The sequence below is a fragment of the Lissotriton vulgaris genome, chromosome 11 (assembly GCF_964263255.1).
Source record: "Lissotriton vulgaris chromosome 11, aLisVul1.2, whole genome shotgun sequence".
In the NCBI taxonomy this organism is placed as follows: Eukaryota; Metazoa; Chordata; class Amphibia; order Caudata; family Salamandridae; genus Lissotriton; species Lissotriton vulgaris.
This window is the reverse complement of record NC_141699.1, coordinates 91,541,199-91,560,752: the sequence shown is the minus strand read 5'-3', so window position 1 is coordinate 91,560,752 and position 19,554 is coordinate 91,541,199. Positions and strand designations below refer to the sequence as shown.

Genomic DNA, 19,554 nt, shown 5'->3' with positions numbered 1-19,554 from the left:
TCCAAATCCAACATAAGTCAGGGAAAGTGCTGGAGAGTAAACCATAATAATTTACTATTCTAACTCCAAATCCAACATAACTCAGGGAAAGTGCTGGACAGTAAACCATAATAATTTACTATTCTAACTCCAATCCAACATTAGTCAGGGAAAGTGCTGGAGAGTAAACCATAATATTTAACTATTCTAACTCTAAACCCAACATAACTGAGGGAAAGTGCTGGACAGTAAACTATAATAATTTACTATTCTAACTCCAATCCAACATAAGTCAGGGAAAGTGCTGGAGAGTAAACCATAATATTTAACTATTCTAACTCTAAGCCCAACATAACTCAGGGAAAGTGCTGGACAGTAAACCATAATAAATTACTATTCTAACTCCAAATCCAACATAACTCAGAGAAAGTGCTGGACAGTAAACCATAATAATTTACTATTCTAACTCCAATGCAACAGAAGTCAGGGAAAGTGCTGGACAGTAAACCATAATAATTTACTACTCTAACTCCAATCCAACATAAGTAGGGGAAAGTGCTGGACAGTAAAGCATAATAATTTACTATTCTAACTCCAATCCAACATAAGTCAGGGAAAGTGCTGGACAGTAAACTATAATAATTTACTATTCTAACTCCAATCCAACATAAGTCAGGGAAAGTGCTGGACAGTAAACCATAATAATTTACTATTTTAACTCCAATCCAACATAAGTCAGTGAAAGTGCTGGAAAGAAAACCATATTAATTTACTATTCTAACTCCAAATCCAACATAACTCAGGGAAAGTGCTGGACAGTAAACCATAATAATTTACTATTCTAACTCCAATCCAACATAAGTCAGAGAAAATGCTGGACAGTAAACCATAATAATTTACTATTCTAACTCCATTCCAACATAAGTCAGGGAAAGTGCTGGAAAGTAAACCATAATAATTCACTATTCTAACTCCAATCCAACATAAGTCAGGGAAAGTGCTGGAAAGTATACCATAATAATTTACTATTCTAACTCCATTCCAACATAAGTCAGGGAAAGTGCTGGAAAGTAAACCATAATAATTCACTATTCTAACTCCAATCCAACATAAGTCAGGGAAAGTGCTGGAAAGTAAACCATAATAATTTACTATTATAACTCCAAATCCAACATAACTCAGGGAAAGTGCTGGACAGTAAACCATAATAGTTTACTATTCTAACTCCAATCCAACATAAGTCAGAGAAAGTGCTGGACAGTAAACCATAATAATTTACTATTCTAATTCCAAATCCAACATAACTCTGGGAAAGTGGTGGACAGTAAACCATAATAATTTACTAGTCTAACTCCAATCCAACATAAGTCAGGGAAAGTGCTGGACAGTAAACCATAATAATTTACTATTCTAACTCCAAATCCAACATAAGTCAGGGAAAGTGCTGGAGAGTAAACCATAATAATTTACTATTCTAACTCCAAATCCAACATAACTCAGGGAAAGTGCTGGACAGTAAACCATAATAATTTACTATTCTAACTCCAATCCAACATAAGTCAGGGAAAGTGCTGGAGAGTAAACCATAATATTTAACTATTCTAACTCTAAACCCAACATAACTCAGGGAAAGTGCTGGACAGTAAACTATAATAATTTACTATTCTAACTCCAATCCAACTTAAGTCAGGGAAAGTGCTGGACAGTAAACCATAATAATTTACTATTCTAACTCCAATCCAACATAAATTAGGGAAAGTGCTGGACATTAAACCATAATAATTGACTATTCTAACTCCACTCCAACATAACTCAGGGAAAGTGCTGGACAGTAAACCATAATAATTTACTATTCTAACTCCAATCCAACATAAGTCAGGGAAAGTGCTGGACAGTAAACCATATTAATTTAATATTCTAACTCCAAATCCAACATAACTAATGGAAAGTGCTGGACAGTAAACTATATTAATTTACTATAGTAACTCCAAATGTAACATAAGTCAGGGACAGTGCTGGACAGTGAACCATAATAATTTACTATTCTAACTCCAATCCTACATAAGTCATGGAAAGTGCTGGACAATAAACAATACTAATTTACTATTCTAATTCCAATCCTACATTACTCAAGGAAAATGCTGGACCATAAAGCACTATAATGTATAACTTCTACTCACCCTTCACCCTATACACTCAACTAATAACTACAAAAACGTAATCTTTTCATTTTAATTTTTTTTTAAATTATTTTCGCTCTAAATCTAGTTTTTATTATACATTAACACACATTTTTAAATATTATTACCCACTCTTATCCATCATGATGCTAATTACCCACTAATAAACCATTCACACACTTATTTTACAATTAAATTGTAATTTACAGACTTTATTTCAATTTCAAATTCCACATTAAATAATAACATTTTGTTTTAATTAAAATTTTACATATTTGAAAACATTAACACACATTATTATTTAAAACCCAAACTTATCATCTATATAACATACAACCCACTAATACTAATATAACACACCTAATGTAATGTAAAATAAAATTAAATTTAATTTCAAATTTCAAATTTCAAATATTTAATTTCGAAATATGTTTTTTAAAATAACCCTCGAAAAAAAATCACACACTTATATTTCATGTTAATTTAAAATATAACATTTTCTAATTTTAATTTTCAAATATCGAATTTTGAATTAATTTTTATTTTTACATTTATAATAAAAAAAATTAAAATTTTAAATTACTACCCACCCTTATCCCCTATATAACCAACAACCCACTACTAAATCATTTACATACTTCATTTTAAAAAATTCTTTTAAATTTCAAAATTATTAAAAATTAAAGTTTTCTATTTTAAATATTCATTTTCTTCTTTTTTAATTTTTACAATTCTTAAAAAAAAATTTAACAACTATTTTCAATTACCACCCACCGTTATCCCCTGTAAAACCAATAAAACACTCCTCAAAAATTTACAATAATTTTTTATTTTTCTTTTTTTTAATAAAAATATCAACTATACACATTAAATTACAAAAAATGTCACTTAAAAAAAACTTTTTTAAACATTTATATAACAAAACTAACTATAATATCGATATTATATACAACGATATTTCTCTCAACTATATTCTATACAACAATATTTTTACATGTCGATATTTCTGTTATTCTAAATAAACGATATTTACAACAACGATATTTTTGTTGTCGATATTTTACAAAATCGACATTCTTACCTCAATATTTCTGCTAGTCGATATTTTTCTGTCGATATTCCAGCTGTATACCTTATCTTTTAGCAGTAGTGGCTGTTATTTGAGACCTTTAAGTTTTTAAATAAGATTTTTATATACCTAATCAACTTGCACATGATTTTTTAGCTTTGAAAACAGTATTTGTGTTTTTATACATGTATTAAATCGAATAAATCGTATTTTGAATTTGAATTTGACTGCAACCATCAAGGTTTCTCTATACTGAAGTTTCTAGCATTTCCCCCTCCTTTGAGTACTTACTTTCTTTCCCTCTCATGGAAGACCATCAACCCTCCCTGTATGCCTCAAGCTACATCTTTTGGTTTGGAAGTTGGAGTTTGTTAGAGCATAGACATTAAAGGAGGTTTGTGGAAATGTTTGCCTGTTTATGGCACCCAGTATGGTGGATGGAGCTTTCATTTTCAGAATCTCCTGGGTTGTTCCTGTCTCAGCGGTGGCAACTACATCAACATAATGACTATGATTATAATGAGTAGGAGTAATAGTAATAAACATTGCTGCTAAGTAATAGAGGCATTATATAAAGTAAGAACAATGTTAAAAGCATCTAGAGTGTTTGATGAAGGGGAACGGCTGCTTTCTTTGAAAGAATTAAGGGCCTCATTCACAAAGTTAAACTCAGCTTTTGTGTAAGTTTATTATTTTGTTGCTCTTCATAAATTCCAATTTAATAGTCCATTTATGACTGCAAAGGCTCTGCAGTCGGGACGGAGAACTACACACATAAAAAGATAGGCCTTTCCTATCTTTTTATGTGTGGAGTTCTGCTGAGTCACAGCAGTCGCAAGCTTACTTTTGAATCAGAGTTTGTGAATAGCACAGAGAAAGGAAACTTACACAAAAGTGTACGTTTACCTTTGTAAGTCAGGACCTAAGTCGTTATCTTATAATAAACATGTAAAGCTTAATGTTTAGTAAAAATTATAAATATGGACTGGTGTTTTTACTTCCACATTTGGATGTAATGTATATGTTTTTAGAATTTACAGTGGTTTCCAAGAGTGTGACAGTCACAGCTTTCAAGTAGTAAGGCTGAAAATCTGTTATCAAATCTCAATTATGTTCTTGTGAAAACATTTCTGCGTGCATAATTAAATATAATGCACAATGAAGCATGCACCAATGCATTCAGTGCAATTATATATTTTATTTCCCCAAAGGGAAATTTTTTTTCCTGGCAAAGAAATCCCTTCAATTGCACCCACTCCAATTTAGGAGTGTTATTATTCCCAGTCTGGAAACAGATTTGCTCCAGTTCCTGACAGAAGTAAATCTCATTTTTTTAAGAGAGATAATTTGTAGTGAAGGGGGTTGTGAAACCACACAAACATTGGGCCGTGGATGAGCTCACACTTTGCAGGGCATTCTTGCTCCATGAAGCCCACTCCCCACTTCTGTAGAAGGTTTACTCTAACATAATGTTATACCATGCTAGGGAAACATTATTCAGGAATAAACCATTTATGGGTATAATTTCCTTTTTGCTGCATGGATGTGGTATTTGCACAGTGTGAACCTAGCCGAGGACATATAAGTTCTTTAATGTAAAAAGACCATCAACTATTTATTGGAGCAGTAGCTGGGCCCTGGGATCAGAAATGTACTGTTACTGAATTATGAAGTATTGTTCTTTGAAGGGATACATCTTCAAACCTTTCCTGAATTGATGCAGGGGTGGGAGAGCATGTTGGGTGCTTAGATGGAGAAAGTCTGTCACCTTGATTTATTTTCTTTTTTACACTTCTTTGTTCCCACTCTGAATGTGTCCTGGCTGCCGGTGTGCTGACAGCCACCAGAGATAGTGAGCATATCAGTCAGATAGGCAAGAGTGCTGGTTGTGGTTGCTTTATAAGTGATTCACCTAGTTTTAAAGATAGTACAACCCGAAAGAGAGACAGTGGAGTTCCATCAGATTGGGGGAGATATTTTAATATTTCTTTAGATCCTTGTTGGGAAGCACTGTGGCATGAGGATGCTCATAAGGGGTGGTCAATCTGAATTTGACGAGGCCATGAAGCACAGCTTTACTACCATCTAGTTGCAAGAGAACAAGGGCTTGAAGTTGCTTTTTTAGTAGGAACAGTTTCACTATTTTAGCAGAAAGAGTTAGTACTACACTTTTTGTCTACACATTTTGTCTTCTCAGCAATGTGTTCTTTCAGGGGTGATATTGGTGTCCAGGTTAAATCTAGGTGAATTCGCAATGGCTGAAAGTTAGGATTTAGAGCCATCAACCTTCATGTTATTAAGAAAGGTCATGCCTATTTCTTGCATGAATGTCTTGGCAAATAAGAAGAAGAATGTGTTGGTAGAGCTTAGCTCCAGACAGCTGCTAGTCATCCATCCCTGGATGAGTGCAGGAAGTGTTTAAAGCATTGGATGCCTGGAGAAGAGGAGACTTTCAAGTTGCTGAAATGTGATGATAATATTGGTGAATAGATGCCCAAGGGGCTTCAACTTGAAGTTGAAGATGATGGGGTACAGGATGGAACCCTGGGTCCTAGTCAGGTGCCAGTGGGAAGGATAGGAGAACCAATGAAGGACATTGCTAGTGAATCATAATCAATACATCAGGGAGTGGATACAAGTGGGATGGTTGATGTTGTTTTAGGTGGCTGAGAGGTCAAGCAAGTTCAGGAGGCAGGGGCTATCTGCATCTATTGGAAGGAGAGTATTATCTACAATGTGTAAGCTATTTGTCACCAGGCCTGCAGTGTGTTCTGAAACCAGACTGGTAGTGATGCAGAACCTGGTTTGCACTGCTATGATCATGAAGTTGGTCGTAAACTGCTTTTTTGATGATCCTACAGATGAAGGGTAGGTGAGTGTTGCACCAGTAATTAAGGAGCTTGTCAGGGCCTATTTATGTTTTGTTCAGGAGCAGCAGGTTCTGGTCTGTTTTGAGAGCTTCTTGAAAGATGCTTTAAGTGAAGGCACCATTGACAATGGCAATAAGAGGCAACAGAGCACCACTGGAAAGAGCTTTAAAAAAGAATGAGCGTAAGACATAATTTTCATAGGCAGTGTGTTTGAGGGAGTTGAGTAGGTCGACAAGATCTGTGAGAGCAAGGCTTTTGAAGGATTACCATTGCAGGATGCAATGAAAAGGATCGAGTCTAAGAGATAAAGTTAGTTTGATGTTAAGGTGCTGATGCTTCTTCTGTTGTTTTTCACAAGAAGTTGATGACACAACACTTGTCTATGGAGTGTGGGATAGGGGAGTCAGACGGGGGTTTACGAAGTTGTTGAGTGTCTTGAAGAGTCTTCTCCTACTGTTCACAGCTTCACTGATGGTACAAGTATAGTATTGGCTTTGGCTGATTTATGAGCTGTCTGTGTGTTGCAAGGAGGAACTTAAGTAACATGACTTCATCAGGGGCTCTGCTTTTCTTCCATTTTCTTTCCTGCCTGTGGATGGAGTGTTTGTTGCCCATGACATCTTTGAAGTATTGTGGTGCTTAAGGACTTGGCGTTCACTTGCGCATTTTAGTTTAACCATGGGTTTTCACATAATTTTCCAGAAAAGTGTTAAAGTAATTTAAAACGTTGTAGATATAGGAAGTGGGGTTGGCAGGATAAGAGGTGAGATTGACCTTTAGGTTATTGATGGGGAAGTATTTAAGTCTGAGGGCCTGATTTAGATCTTGGCAGACAGGTTACTCCGACACAGTGGTGACGGATACCTTGTCCGCTGATATATATATATACTATTATATCCTATGGAATTTATATTTCTGCAGACAGGATATCTGTCACTGTTCTTCATCAGGCTCTAAGAGTGTGTGTCTGGTCTAGATCTAGTTACAAAATGTGATATTAATAATCTGGCAGGTACTCATTTTAGTTGCAGTGGTGCAGGGTTTCAGGCCGAAAAGCCTTGTTACGTTTAAGCCTGTGCCCATTCAGGATGTATCTGCATGTGCAAATTGTTTTGTAAATTGGGCATCTTAAAATCTACTTGCCATGTTTCTCTAGTGTATTGCTAAGTGCAGTACGCGTTAGGACAGGTGAAACCTCCGGCCCATCTACTCTCTTCAAATGTCCCTCCCAATCATTAAATTCACAAATGTGCTATCTACATCAAGTATTGAAAATATGCATATTTGTGCTTTTAAGCTTCCATGTTTTTTACAACCATGCTCTGTTTAGCTGTCCAAGAGCCCCGTGTGTGGTATGTGATCCCCCAGACAGAAAATACCTAAATTAAATATAAGTATTGCTTCCCATATATTCCTTATATAAACTATAGGCTAGAGATGCATGAATAATTTGATATAGTGTTAGCATGTTTTGTGACAGCACCTTTGCAGTAATGAAAATGTCAGAGGATACAGGTTAAGGCAAAGGGTTGGTAATTGTGAATCAGGCACAACATTGTTACAACATGTGTGGGAAAGACTAATGGAATCCGCAGACATAAAATACCTCAGAAACTGAGTTTTCCCGCTTAAAAATTTGGAAAGTATTCTGTATTGTTTTTTTACCAATTCTGGCATATGGAACTCAGAATGGAGAGGTAATACAGCATTTGGTAAATACCACACTTGACAATATCAGTATTTACTAGTGTGGCTGTACGACGCCAAACACCAGAGGAATCTGGAATCCTAATGGGACACACAGACAATACAACAATTCAGTTATTTCCTTCAAATGAATACAGAGTAACTTCGTGGTGATGCAAAGCTGGAAGATGGGTTTTTAATTTTTATTCTCAGTATGTTTACATCTGTGTACCTCTAAAATCTTGGAGCGTCACTTCAACTACTGAAAACAGGATATTTGCGTATTATGAGTAATAAATGGTCACATATTAACATAGAACATAGATTGCAGTTCACCTTGCAGATTCATGATCATAGAAAGGTCTCATTTCTTCAAGTATTCACATGGCTTTTGGAGTGCTACAATATCCTCCACCTGAACAGTAGGTGGTAAACTAGCCCACAGATGTGCACCAACATATAGAAAGAAAAAAAATGTATAATTGTGCAGTAACCTAAATCCTTGCTAATACAACAATTCTGGAGTGGAGTAACAATATTACTGCATTTGGTTTTTCCAGAGATTAGGCTGACCCCTCTAAGTGATGGCTGGGATTCCTTTATAATGCATGTTCTGGCTCAAGATCTCTAATGGTGTGTATCTATATTCAAAGGAGTGTAATCACAAAAGTTAAATTGTGTGTGTGTAAATTTACTAACGTGTAAATCTACTACTGTAGATTTACTACTGCACCTAGGTGTTAATCTACAATTTTTTACTATCCACCATTTAAGTGTAGATTTACACAGAGGAGAATAACTACATGTCTTCACTACCTGGTGAAGTCTTCTACTACAGGATCTATGATGTAATGTTACTAACCTATATTTTAAAATGAAATATGAATGTAAAATAATTTAAAATATATATTATAAAATGAGAATTAAGAAAATAATATGTTACTTGCACATATTCCCATTACATTGAGTGTATATGAAATAATTAATTAATTAAAAAGATCACTTAATTTATAAAAATCATTATTAAAGAAAGATGCTGTCTTATGCCCTGGGTTGTTCTTGTCACAGAAGTGGTTACGGATGATGTTTGAAAATGGTAATCAAATACGATGCACCTTTTGGAATCACAGTGTTAGAACTGGCTATTTCTGGTTGGCTAAGGCAACGCCAAAGCCAGACAGAAACCACCATTCTAGTCAGGGCAAGGGAGTCACACGCCAAGATAACCCCTGCTCACCCCCTTGGTAGCATGGCACGAGCAGACAGGCTTATCCCAGAGGCAATGTGTAAAGCATTTGCGCACGCACACAACAGCAAAAACATCCTAGGCACACCACAAAAGGAACTCCACACAAGGTTATATAAAAATAACTTATGTATTGTCAAAACACATCAGATAGTAATCACACAATACCCATTGTGCAAACTGGCACGGGCAATATTCACAAAGGATTATTTACACAGGAAAGGGCCACGTGGGCCACTGTCAGAATGAGCACTTAGTAGAAAATAGCACTTCTAGAACATAGAATGTAGGATATAAAATCACTGTAGCACAAATTAGCAAATATAGCACATAACCAGTAACCACTGGTAACAGGTAAGTACCAGCTACGCAACCCTAAACACCTTAGGAGAATGTCATGCAGGGAACCAGGACCTCACTAGGACCACCTGTACTAGAAAGAACCACCACCTAAGTATCACAATACGATTAGGGGTATAAGCAAGAACACATTACACATGATGCATCACAACATTCAGAGGTGTAGGGAAGGAAAACACATGATGCATAAAACATACATTCAGCGGTGTCAGAACAAGGCACATGATGCATCAAATTCCCATTCAGAGGTGCAGGGAAGGAAAAACACATGATGCATAAACCAACACATTCAGAGGTGTAAAATCAAGGAAGACACATGATGCATAAAAACATTTAGAGGTGCCAGAACATAACTCAATAGCGCAAAAACACATGTTGCCCCAAAAACATTCAGAGGTGTAAGATCAAGGTGCGTAATCATATTAAATGCATTACATTTCCTAGCACCACATCACATTGTGCAAAACTCACATTGGGCAATTACCATCATAACATAGCAGGTAACCACATTGCGCAAACTTACATAAGCCACCACCTGTCACAGTCCCTAGGCCACTGGCCTTGTTGGGGCTAGGACGCCCTGTGTCCCAATGTCAGGGGCCTAAACATGGCAGCTGCCCACAAAGTTCTGGGCAGCTGAGGACAATCCCAAGCACCTAAACGGTGCAGCTGCCCACTAATTGCTGGGCAGCTGGGATATAAAACTGCGACAGGGTCCTCACTGACCCTAGAACAGAACTGCGCCCAATCGTTGGAGCCACACAGGCTCTGACACTACACATGGCCAAAAGTTGGAGCCACACAGTCTCTAAAACAAATATGCCCTAAGTCCCTCGGGGGGACTCCAAAAATCAATGTGGGCCTTGGAGCACCTTGGCTCTTCTCAAAAATAAGGGGGGCGGGGGAGCCAATTCAGCTCCTTAAACAAACATGCCCCCGGAGCCCCTCGAGGCTTGAAAACAACTTGCCCCCTTGAGCCTCTCATGGCTCGACAAATGACTGGCCTTCCAGAGCCTCGCTGGGCTCTCAACAAACAATGGGGGCTGTGAGCCTCTCAGGGCTTTAAACCAGGAGGCTGCCTAAAAACTGCCAGCAAGCCACACGGGGCGGGCACCGGCAATGTGCCCAGACGCCTCCCCCTTCTCCCAACCAAACACCACGGGCCCCCTCTCACCGGGCTTGCAGAGTTCTGTTTGGCCGGACTCTGCTTCTCCTTCCAGCGGCGGTAGCGCATGGCGGGGCTCTCCCTCCTCATGGGAGCCCCACCTTCACAAAGCGCCCACTTCGCTGTTCACCCGGTCCCCCATCTCGGGACGGGGACTCGATGTGGAGCCTTCGTGGCTCCAAGGCAGCTCGTCTCCTCTCTCTGGGCTCCCTCAGCACACAGTAGCCCCACAACCGGCCACACTTCCTCTTCCCCTCCTTCCGTCGCTCTCGCGGGGCTCCCTTCCGTCCGGTAAGCTCCGCACATGTCCCTCGCAGTCGTGCCTGACTTCCTGGTCGCGCTACAGCGGCCAGGAGCAGGCTTCCTTGGGCTACGGCGGTGATTTCTTCACGGGCATAATGAGGGGTGGGCACCCTCGGTATAAATATAAAAGTACAAGCGAGGTGGGCACTCGCAATTGCTGCAATTATCGTGGTAGGCACCCGAATTTAAATTAATAATTAAAATCCGGGCAAAATGTGGCGTGGGCAGCTGCGAAAGTGAAAGTAAAGCGCTCTCAAGCGCTAGAGACAACTTCAAGCGCTCCCAAGCGCCATTGGACAGACTAGAGCGCTATTAAGCGCTGGGGGCCAATATCTCTGAAGTAAAATGCAGCTTCTCCATGCTGCCAAAGGTCCCAGAGATTCCAAGGGGCAAAGCCAGAAAAAAGGGAGTTCCAGGGCAAAGCAAAGTCCCCCCTCCTCCTATGAAAGGCAGCAGGGTCCCAAAGAGTCCTCTGGGGCATCCAGGTGCTGGGTAGGGCCCAGGGAGGCAAGCCTTCCCCTGAGCCCAAGCAGCAGCACGCCCCTGGCAGGATTCAAGTTAAGAATAAGAACATTTTGGAAGGGGACACAGCCCCTTTTTATACAGAGGAATCCTTTGTCTAGCAGGGTGCAGGCAATGTGAGAACCAGCTAGAACTGGTTATAGGGAATTCCTTTCACTGGCCAGGCTAGGGACATCAGATGCACCCCAGGGGGTGGAGCCAGCATTGTGTGGGGAAAACCCAGCCCATTCAGGACTCTCAAACCAGACAGTCAATCCACAAGCAGGCCCAGGCTCACTCCTGGAGCCAGGCTCCAGCCAATCACACGCCAAACACAAATTACACAAATATGCCATCTTCTCGAAGTGGCACTTCCACACTAGACACAATCATGCCGCATATATCATTGCGCAGCATTCAATCTCACGAGTTCGCACATACCAAACTCGACCCTGCACTCCCCACACATCAGGAACTACCATGGGCATACATATTCCCCATTCATTCCTATGGGAGGGCAGGTCACTCTCACCACACACACACAGAGAGCTCACGCACTTTACACTGTACCACAGTGAAAAAGTGCGCAGAGGTCTAAAATCACCAACACCAGTCACAGAAACAGGCTAGGAGAAAGCAAAACGTTTTGGGGTGAACCTGCCAAAAGGGCCGGGTCCAACACACAGCAAATAACCCCTGCATTTGTTGTATCTTGCTTGAGTTCAGCGCTCCCAATTTATGAGCTCTTTTTTGTCAGAGCCATTTGTGGTTGTAGTAACTTCAAAATTATAATTTGTCAATAGCTGTAAGTTTACTCTTTTGTGGGTGGGCATTTATAGTAGTCTTTCTGTTCCTAGACCATTCTTTTAATTTTCACTACAACCCTTCCATTTTTTAGTAATTATTCACCATTTATCAGCCACAGAACAAAATGTATAAGGCCTTTGAGGGAATAACAGTGGGACAGTAGATCAAACTGCAAAATGTCACTTTTGCTATCCATGGTGTGTTGGTGAACCTGCATTTACAGACTAAACTATACTTTATATTATAGACTATCTCTTAACTATAATTGTCCTCCGACTCACTTGCCCTACTATGTCATAAATAGACACAATTAACATCCGTGAGCGAGCAAGAGGATCGATAAATGAGTTGGTCAATTAGTCATTTAGTTTGTAAGTAATCAAACAACTTAGGACTTCACTGAATCAGTCAGCAAAAGCAAGTGAGAGAAGGAGAAACTGATTGAGTTGATAAGTGGTTTGACGGTGAGTGAATCTATGAGACAGTCACTGAGTAGATGGTCTCAGGATTAATCAGTGGGTTTTAGAGCGGTCAGACGATGGATGTGTTGTATTTTTCATTAATTTGCAGGTGGGTTGCAGTACTGAATGTTTACAGATTCAAATTCTGTTATCGTTGATTCAAATGGAAAAGTTAACATTGCTCAGGGAGGAAGTGAGAGGTTGAAAGTTACCTTCCATATTTACCACAGAGGGGACCTGTGAGTTGTGCTCCCAAGAGTCCACCAATGCTGTAGATCGACACGGTTAAAGACCATAGGAACTTGACCGTTTCTTGACTGAAATGTGAGTCATATCTGTCCACCCAGGTCTGGTTCATGAATTGTTGGATATACTGGCAAGAAAGAAAGTCATCACATTATGAAAAATAACTTCACAAAGGGAATCACACAACTTAACAAAATCTGTCACTCTTAACTCAGTAATAATGACACTGGTTTTAATACATTGTAAGCTTTAAAAAAATCATCTGACTACATCCTACTGATTCCTGCCACTTGAGAAGTTTAATAGACAATATTGCAGGTGGCTGAGCAAACAAAATCACTTGGGCTACTGTGCAGGTGAAGCTTGGCAGTAATGATGTCAGGATGGCAAACAAGGTCCAAGTCCACATCTTTATAATCAATTGCTTGGGAAATATCACCTTAGTGAATCCTAGAGTGAGAATCAAGAGCGTCTCTATAGGCTTGAATCGTTTTGATAGGAAATATGGTAAGCTGTCTAGTGGACTTTTTAAAATTCTACTAATGATTTTAAAATTCTACTAATGATGTTGCTATATAGTAGATCTTCCTGAATATTAATTATAATTGAATGGAAAGTAAAATAGGCAGAGAGACAGTGGAAATCTATCCCAAAGACTTTGTTAGATTAAAATTGGGAACAGATTGGCTAATTCTACAGTGATACATTGAATATGATTATTGTGGTAAAGATTTAAGATGACATCAAAGTGTACTCTGCTTAGTTACTTACGTACAAAATATCTCAGTTTGCTAGAAAATGTCATTAGGAATTATAGAATGTTGAGCGGAGGGGCGTTTGTTATGAGATGTAGCCTAGAAAACATTACACAATGGCAGTTTAAATGGGTGGTACAATACTTATTGAAGAAAAAGAGTAAATAGAAATACCTAGACCTTCAGTATAAGTTAATATCCTTCAAAAGGTATGTTTACCATTGTAAGTGGGGGTAAAATTAAAAGAAAAAGAGAGAACTAGTATAAATGAAAAAATAAATGTATTTTCTCTTGGGAGATGATTAATTGCCCCTCTAGCATTAGAGTTCCCATTGCAGATCATTTTCTATAAAGAAGAAGAGGTGTCACTCATGCGTTAGGTAACAAGAAAATGATAGTATGTAATCTAATCTTTAAATGTAACTGAATGTTGGTGAAGTGGTTGAATTTTATATTTCCTTTATTAATGACAAGTGATTTTGAATCCTATAATGAGAAATTCTATAATTTACTTAGGTTGTGACGATATAATTCTATATCAAGGATGGCTGAATAAGGCTGAACTTTTAAAGTTGCACATTACCGGACATACATAATCAAAATTGATGTCTCAATATGGTCACAAAAAGTAAATAAAGAATTTGCAACAACTTTTTGCAAATAATTTTTTTGAGCATCTGGCTGACATGTAACACTTTCAGATCACAGAAGAATCATTTGGCTCCATCTAATCTGCCCTTCTTAGTCTTTTTCTTATCCACCTGTACAGCACAGTCAGAGGAATTTGCTGTATTGCCAAGAAATTTCAGTCGTAGTAAGTAGATTTCTCTTCACTGCCTGGTAATAAAGCTACATGTAGAAAATGATAAGAAAATGGACATGTGTACCATGAAACCTTATTACACGTATTGTGGCAATCACAAAAATGAAAACTGTGAATGTTATCAAAAAAGCTACCATGAAGATACTTGCCCGAGAACGCTCACAGTAATTTTGCAGTGATTGAACTGAGAGTGTTTACATCGAGTGTCTGCTTTTTAAAGTAAGGCAATTGTGGTGAAGTTTGGATAAAGGGCTCAAGGTTGGTTACACATGAGCACATGTGCACACACTTGTGTGCATGTGTGCAGGATGCGTGTGTTAGACAATTGTGATGTGCTGCCCAGTAATTGCCCACAGGTAGCCTGGCACAGAAGGGATATTGCATTATAGGTACTGTAGTATTCAAGAGCCAGGCAGGGTTTTAGTGAGTGAGGGTTGGATGCAGGGGCGTAACACAGGCCCCCGCATCCCCAACAGTGCGGGGGCCCTGAGCTGCAGGGGGCCCCCTCAGCACTGTACTCACGCCGGAGCGCTCCAGATTAAATCCGGAGGGGGGCCCCTCTGTGTATCTTGCAGGGGGGCCCCTTTAACATTTGTTACGCCACTGGTTGGATGGTGGTTAATTAGAGACTGTTAATTGTGAGAGGGTCCTGAACTCATGTGTTGGGTTTACATGTGGGCGACTGAAAACATCGGGCTATCCATTCATGAGAGAAAGGCGAGGATGAATGATTCTTAGCAGGTACGTGGAGAAGTGTGGCTCAATGATTAGAGCGGCAGACCCTGATGTAGATGTCTAGCCCGGAACCAGGGTTCAATTCCCCGCCTCGGCGGGTTTTGGGCTCAAAATTCCACGGACCTGATAATTCTCGCCTCAGTGCCTATTCCAATCATGGAGTCCCACTCTGCAACTCTGGGCAATAGCTTGCTTAATCTCCACAACGGCCCCCACAACGCTAAGGATGCCTGGCCTCCACCTTGGGGGTGCCCAGGAGTGGACGCCTCACAGGGAAAGCCAGGATGGGTTCCACAGCGGTATTCGTACAAGCACCTTGAGACCCTTGCGGGTGAGTAGTGCGCTATACAAGTATCAATTTACATTTTTACGTGAAGCAAGAATTGAGCCGCGCAGATAATTTCAGATGAGAATGGGTGTTGGTAAAGGAGGGTGAGGACAGGATATGAGTAAAGTGGAGGTTAACAGTGTGCGGTAGACAGCGGTTGAAAGTAAAAGCAGTTGTCAGTTCAAGGACGGAGAGAGCGCAGCGCGGTGCCCTGAGTTTGGATGATTAAAATGAGGGTGTGGGCTGAATGAAAATGAAAGGAGTGATATAATAAGAGGAGGATTTGGGAATGGTGTTGGTACGGGGGTACATAGTAGAAAAACACCTGAGAGTATGTCTACATTTAATAGGAAGGTTTAATGATACGTAATATGAAAGTAGGAAGTTGTAATCTGGGAGGAGTAATGGATGTGTGTTCAGGGCAATGAGGCAATTAAGTGGGAGTTACCACGTGAATGACGTGAAGGTACAACGGATGTAAGGAAATGGGATTACACTTTGTTTGAGGTTCTTGTGATTGTTAAATGGGTTATAATACCATAAACTCTGTGAATTCATAGTCATGCCGAAATGTGATAGTCACAGGGGATTGAATCATACATGAATGTTTTGAATGTTTTTGACTGTCATTCTTTATGGAATTATAATGCATGTTTTACTGTCATTTGTAGTTACCCCTGACAAAGGTCCCCAGCAGCCCAAAATGCATTGGGTTTTTATAGAAACTGCTTCGGATGAACAATGCGTCTGTGCGTATTCTTGAAGAGAGGTCTGGATGGGCACATCTTGAATATGAGAATACGTTGAAAATTGCATTACCCTGTGTGTGGAGCACATTGGATTTAAGCGAAAGAGCCGATAAAGCAAAGGAGTAACAGGAGTAAAATGGAGTAAAAAGATGGATTGAAATTAAAGAAACAAAATTGGGCTATGCCATTGCCATTGGGGCAGGAGATTGCCCCAAAAATTAAGATATACAAAAGGGATTCTGCCAGGATTGGTGCTTGGGGTAAGCCTTATAATAATATTGAACATTAATATATGGGTTTGCTAGAAAATCTGTAGCTCTTTCTCTGCATTATACACATAGATTAAATTTGCCACAAGGTACAGTTTCACTCTACTTAAGCCAAGACAATCCAACAAGGGTCCAACTGGGGTAAAGCTTGCCTGCCCAGTGTGAATTTGCAGGTCCCAATAACCAACATATACATCTAATGGGACTACAGAAATTGCTCATAATCAGATTCCAGGCTTTTGTCCCACCTGCTGGCCAAAGATTATTTTATTTAACACACTTTATTCATGACTTCGTCACATCACATAGCGTAAAGGGTAGTCAACAGAGACAGTCTTTTCTCTTTTCTTTACATATGGAACCAAACAGTTGTCCTGCTGGCCCAAGATCATTACTTTGCCCCTCCAGCAGAGATTCCAAAAGCCTCCCCACACAAAAGGAGCAATTATCAGTGATTTACCTAGCTCCTAGGAGAGGAAAGGTGCATGGGGGAATGTTTTAATTTGAGTTCTTATCCCATGACCTAACAATAACATCACTTTAGCCCTTGTGTTTCTTAACAGAAGTTAAGATTGTCTTTCCATACATAGTTCAGTGTAAAACATATATTTTATGCCCTAAGCTAACTGTAACTTATGCCTCCGCCATGCACAGTTTTGTTATTAATAATTTCATTTCAAATCTTGCAGTGATATTATCAATGATGTCATAGAAGATGTCATTAATGATGTGATATGTGAGGTAATTAGCAGGGTATGGCGAGTATGGCGAGAGTGCAAATTATAGATACCGTAGGGCAGATGTTATAGTTACCTGAGATAACTGTAACTACAACTGTTGAATTTCGGTACTGTTTAGAGCTGTTCTTTGTTACTGAGGCCCCCTCCCAAGTCTTATGAGGCCCCGGGTACCCTACCTCCTGGGGCTGCATGTTCTCATTAAAGGGAGGGGGGTTGTGGACCCCCCCTCCCTGAGCTTAAATTCTTCCCTAGGGCATTTCAACTTTCGAGGTGGGTGCCCACCCAGGGCGCCCACAAAGTACCACGTGGGGAGTTCCATGGCCACCGCAGCCAAAGCAGAATCCCACATGGGGAGGGAGCCCAAGTTGCTTCCATCCAGTGGGAGCAGCTGTATTCTGCTTGCTCCGTCCGGACAGGAACCCGCAGGATTGTGGTCTGGGAAACATCACACAAGTCTGCTCCCAGCCGGCAGGAGCATTTTTAAACCTCCCACTGTCTGGGAGCAGAATTGTATGTTTGTTCCAGTTTGGAGGCAGATTAAAAAATGCTCCTGCCAGACCTGAGCTGACATATGTTTCTCTGCCTGCAAAAGTGCAGTAGTGCAGGTAGAGAAACTACTGTGTCCTGGTGGTGTGCTTTCAGGGACACAGTCACTGAGCGGATATGTCCCTGGGGCCTCTAAAGGCTGGGAAGTGCGGCATGTAGCCCCTTTCCCCTTATGTTTACATTTTGGCCCTGCTAGATGGGGTCCTTTGGGCACCATTAGGAGTCACATGCCCCCCTCCCTTCATATTATCATCTTCAGTTCCAGGGGCCACACACAGCCCCCCCCCCCGGAGCTTCTTTAGGCCCTAGAGACCCAATTTTCATGGACCTTTTTTTATTTTACAGGGGAAGGGGCCATGTGGCCTACCTTCATAAATCTCTTTAGGCCCTTGGGATCCCATCCTCAAGCCATTATAGGTCTGGGGTGCCCACGCACAGGGTCAAAACTTACAAGTCTGCTCCAGCCAGCTGGAGAATTTTCAAAACTCCCACCAGTTGGGATCAGACTTAGTATTGCTGCAGATTAAAAATGCTCCTGTCAGGCATAAGCAAACACAAATTTCCCTGCCCACTCCAGTGCGGGCATGGAAAATAATGTGTTCCAGGGGGTGACCTCCCATGGACATTGCATGTGAGCTGGCCCAGGGAAATGGGGTGCCCAAAGCCATTATGGGTTCAGGGAGAGGGGCCATATGTCCCCCTTTCTTTTAAGAAATTTAGCAGCCTCTGGGAGGGAGCCTTTGGGGCTTGTAGAAGCTTGGGTGGGTGGTCTCTTGCCCCCGTAACAATAACTGTGGGCCCTGGGGATAGGAAGTTCTGGAGCCAAAGATAGGCAGGAGAGGGGGGCCACATGTCTCCTCCTGTGAAGAATAACTGTGGGCCAAAGAGAATGGGGTGCCTGAGGTGAAAATGGCCTGGAAAGGCCACCTTGCCTTATTAAATCAGGCCTAGACTGGGGTCGCCGGGGCCCATAATGGCTTAGAAAAGGGGTGGCATGCCCCTTCCCCTTAAGTGAACCACATGTCCAGGCAGCAATATATATTTTTTTAATTATTTTTATTGAAACATCAGCAGTGTTAGCAGACAACATTACCACAGTACATTTTTGACAGTACACATAGAGCAGCATGTTATACATTCCGGAAAATATTATTTTTTCTGACTGGACAGTGATCCAGGCGAGCTGTCCCCACATCTATTGTGATCTCCCACCCCCTCCCGCCATAGCATCCTGACTTCCTTCACATGCCCCTGTACAGTTCCCACTGATTCCATACCTTTTCCCATTTCTTCGGGCAGCCATGACTTTCATATATCGTTTTCTCTGCTGCGAAGCACCAGTCCATGTCTATTTTCCAACACGCCACTGTCGGTGGTTAGCTGGCACCCCAAGCCCCTGCAATATTTCTCTTGGCCACCATTGCAGCCACTAGTAGCCAGACTTTTTGATACTTGGGCCATTTCTGTTCCCCGGATACACATAGAACATGCCACCGTGCCTCCAGAGGTATTACAGTCTGACATTACTTGCGTCACTCTCTCCCAAAATTGTTGTATAATCAGGCAGTCCCACAATATATGGAAGAAGGTGCCCTTCTGTTTACAGCCCCTCCGTCATTTCTCTGTGGGGGTGCAACCCAGTCTATATATGAGTATTCTGGTGGATTAGGACCTTTGTAGAATTCTCAACTGGACCAGTCAAAATCGCGCCCTGATTGCCACCTCCCCGGGGCTTT

At 40.6% G+C, this 19,554-nt stretch overlaps 1 protein-coding gene across 1 annotated transcript in view; it reads right to left on the bottom strand.

Annotated features, from left to right (window-relative positions):
- LOC147679018 (solute carrier family 2, facilitated glucose transporter member 11-like) overlaps window positions 1-19,554 on the bottom strand; it is a 649,876-nt gene that overhangs the window by 483,959 nt on the left and 146,363 nt on the right. The window contains exon 3 of the mRNA XM_086942752.1: window positions 12,840-13,000. Within this exon, the coding sequence (XP_086798878.1) occupies window positions 12,840-13,000 (161 nt within the window). The remainder of the gene's footprint in view (window positions 1-12,839; window positions 13,001-19,554) is intronic.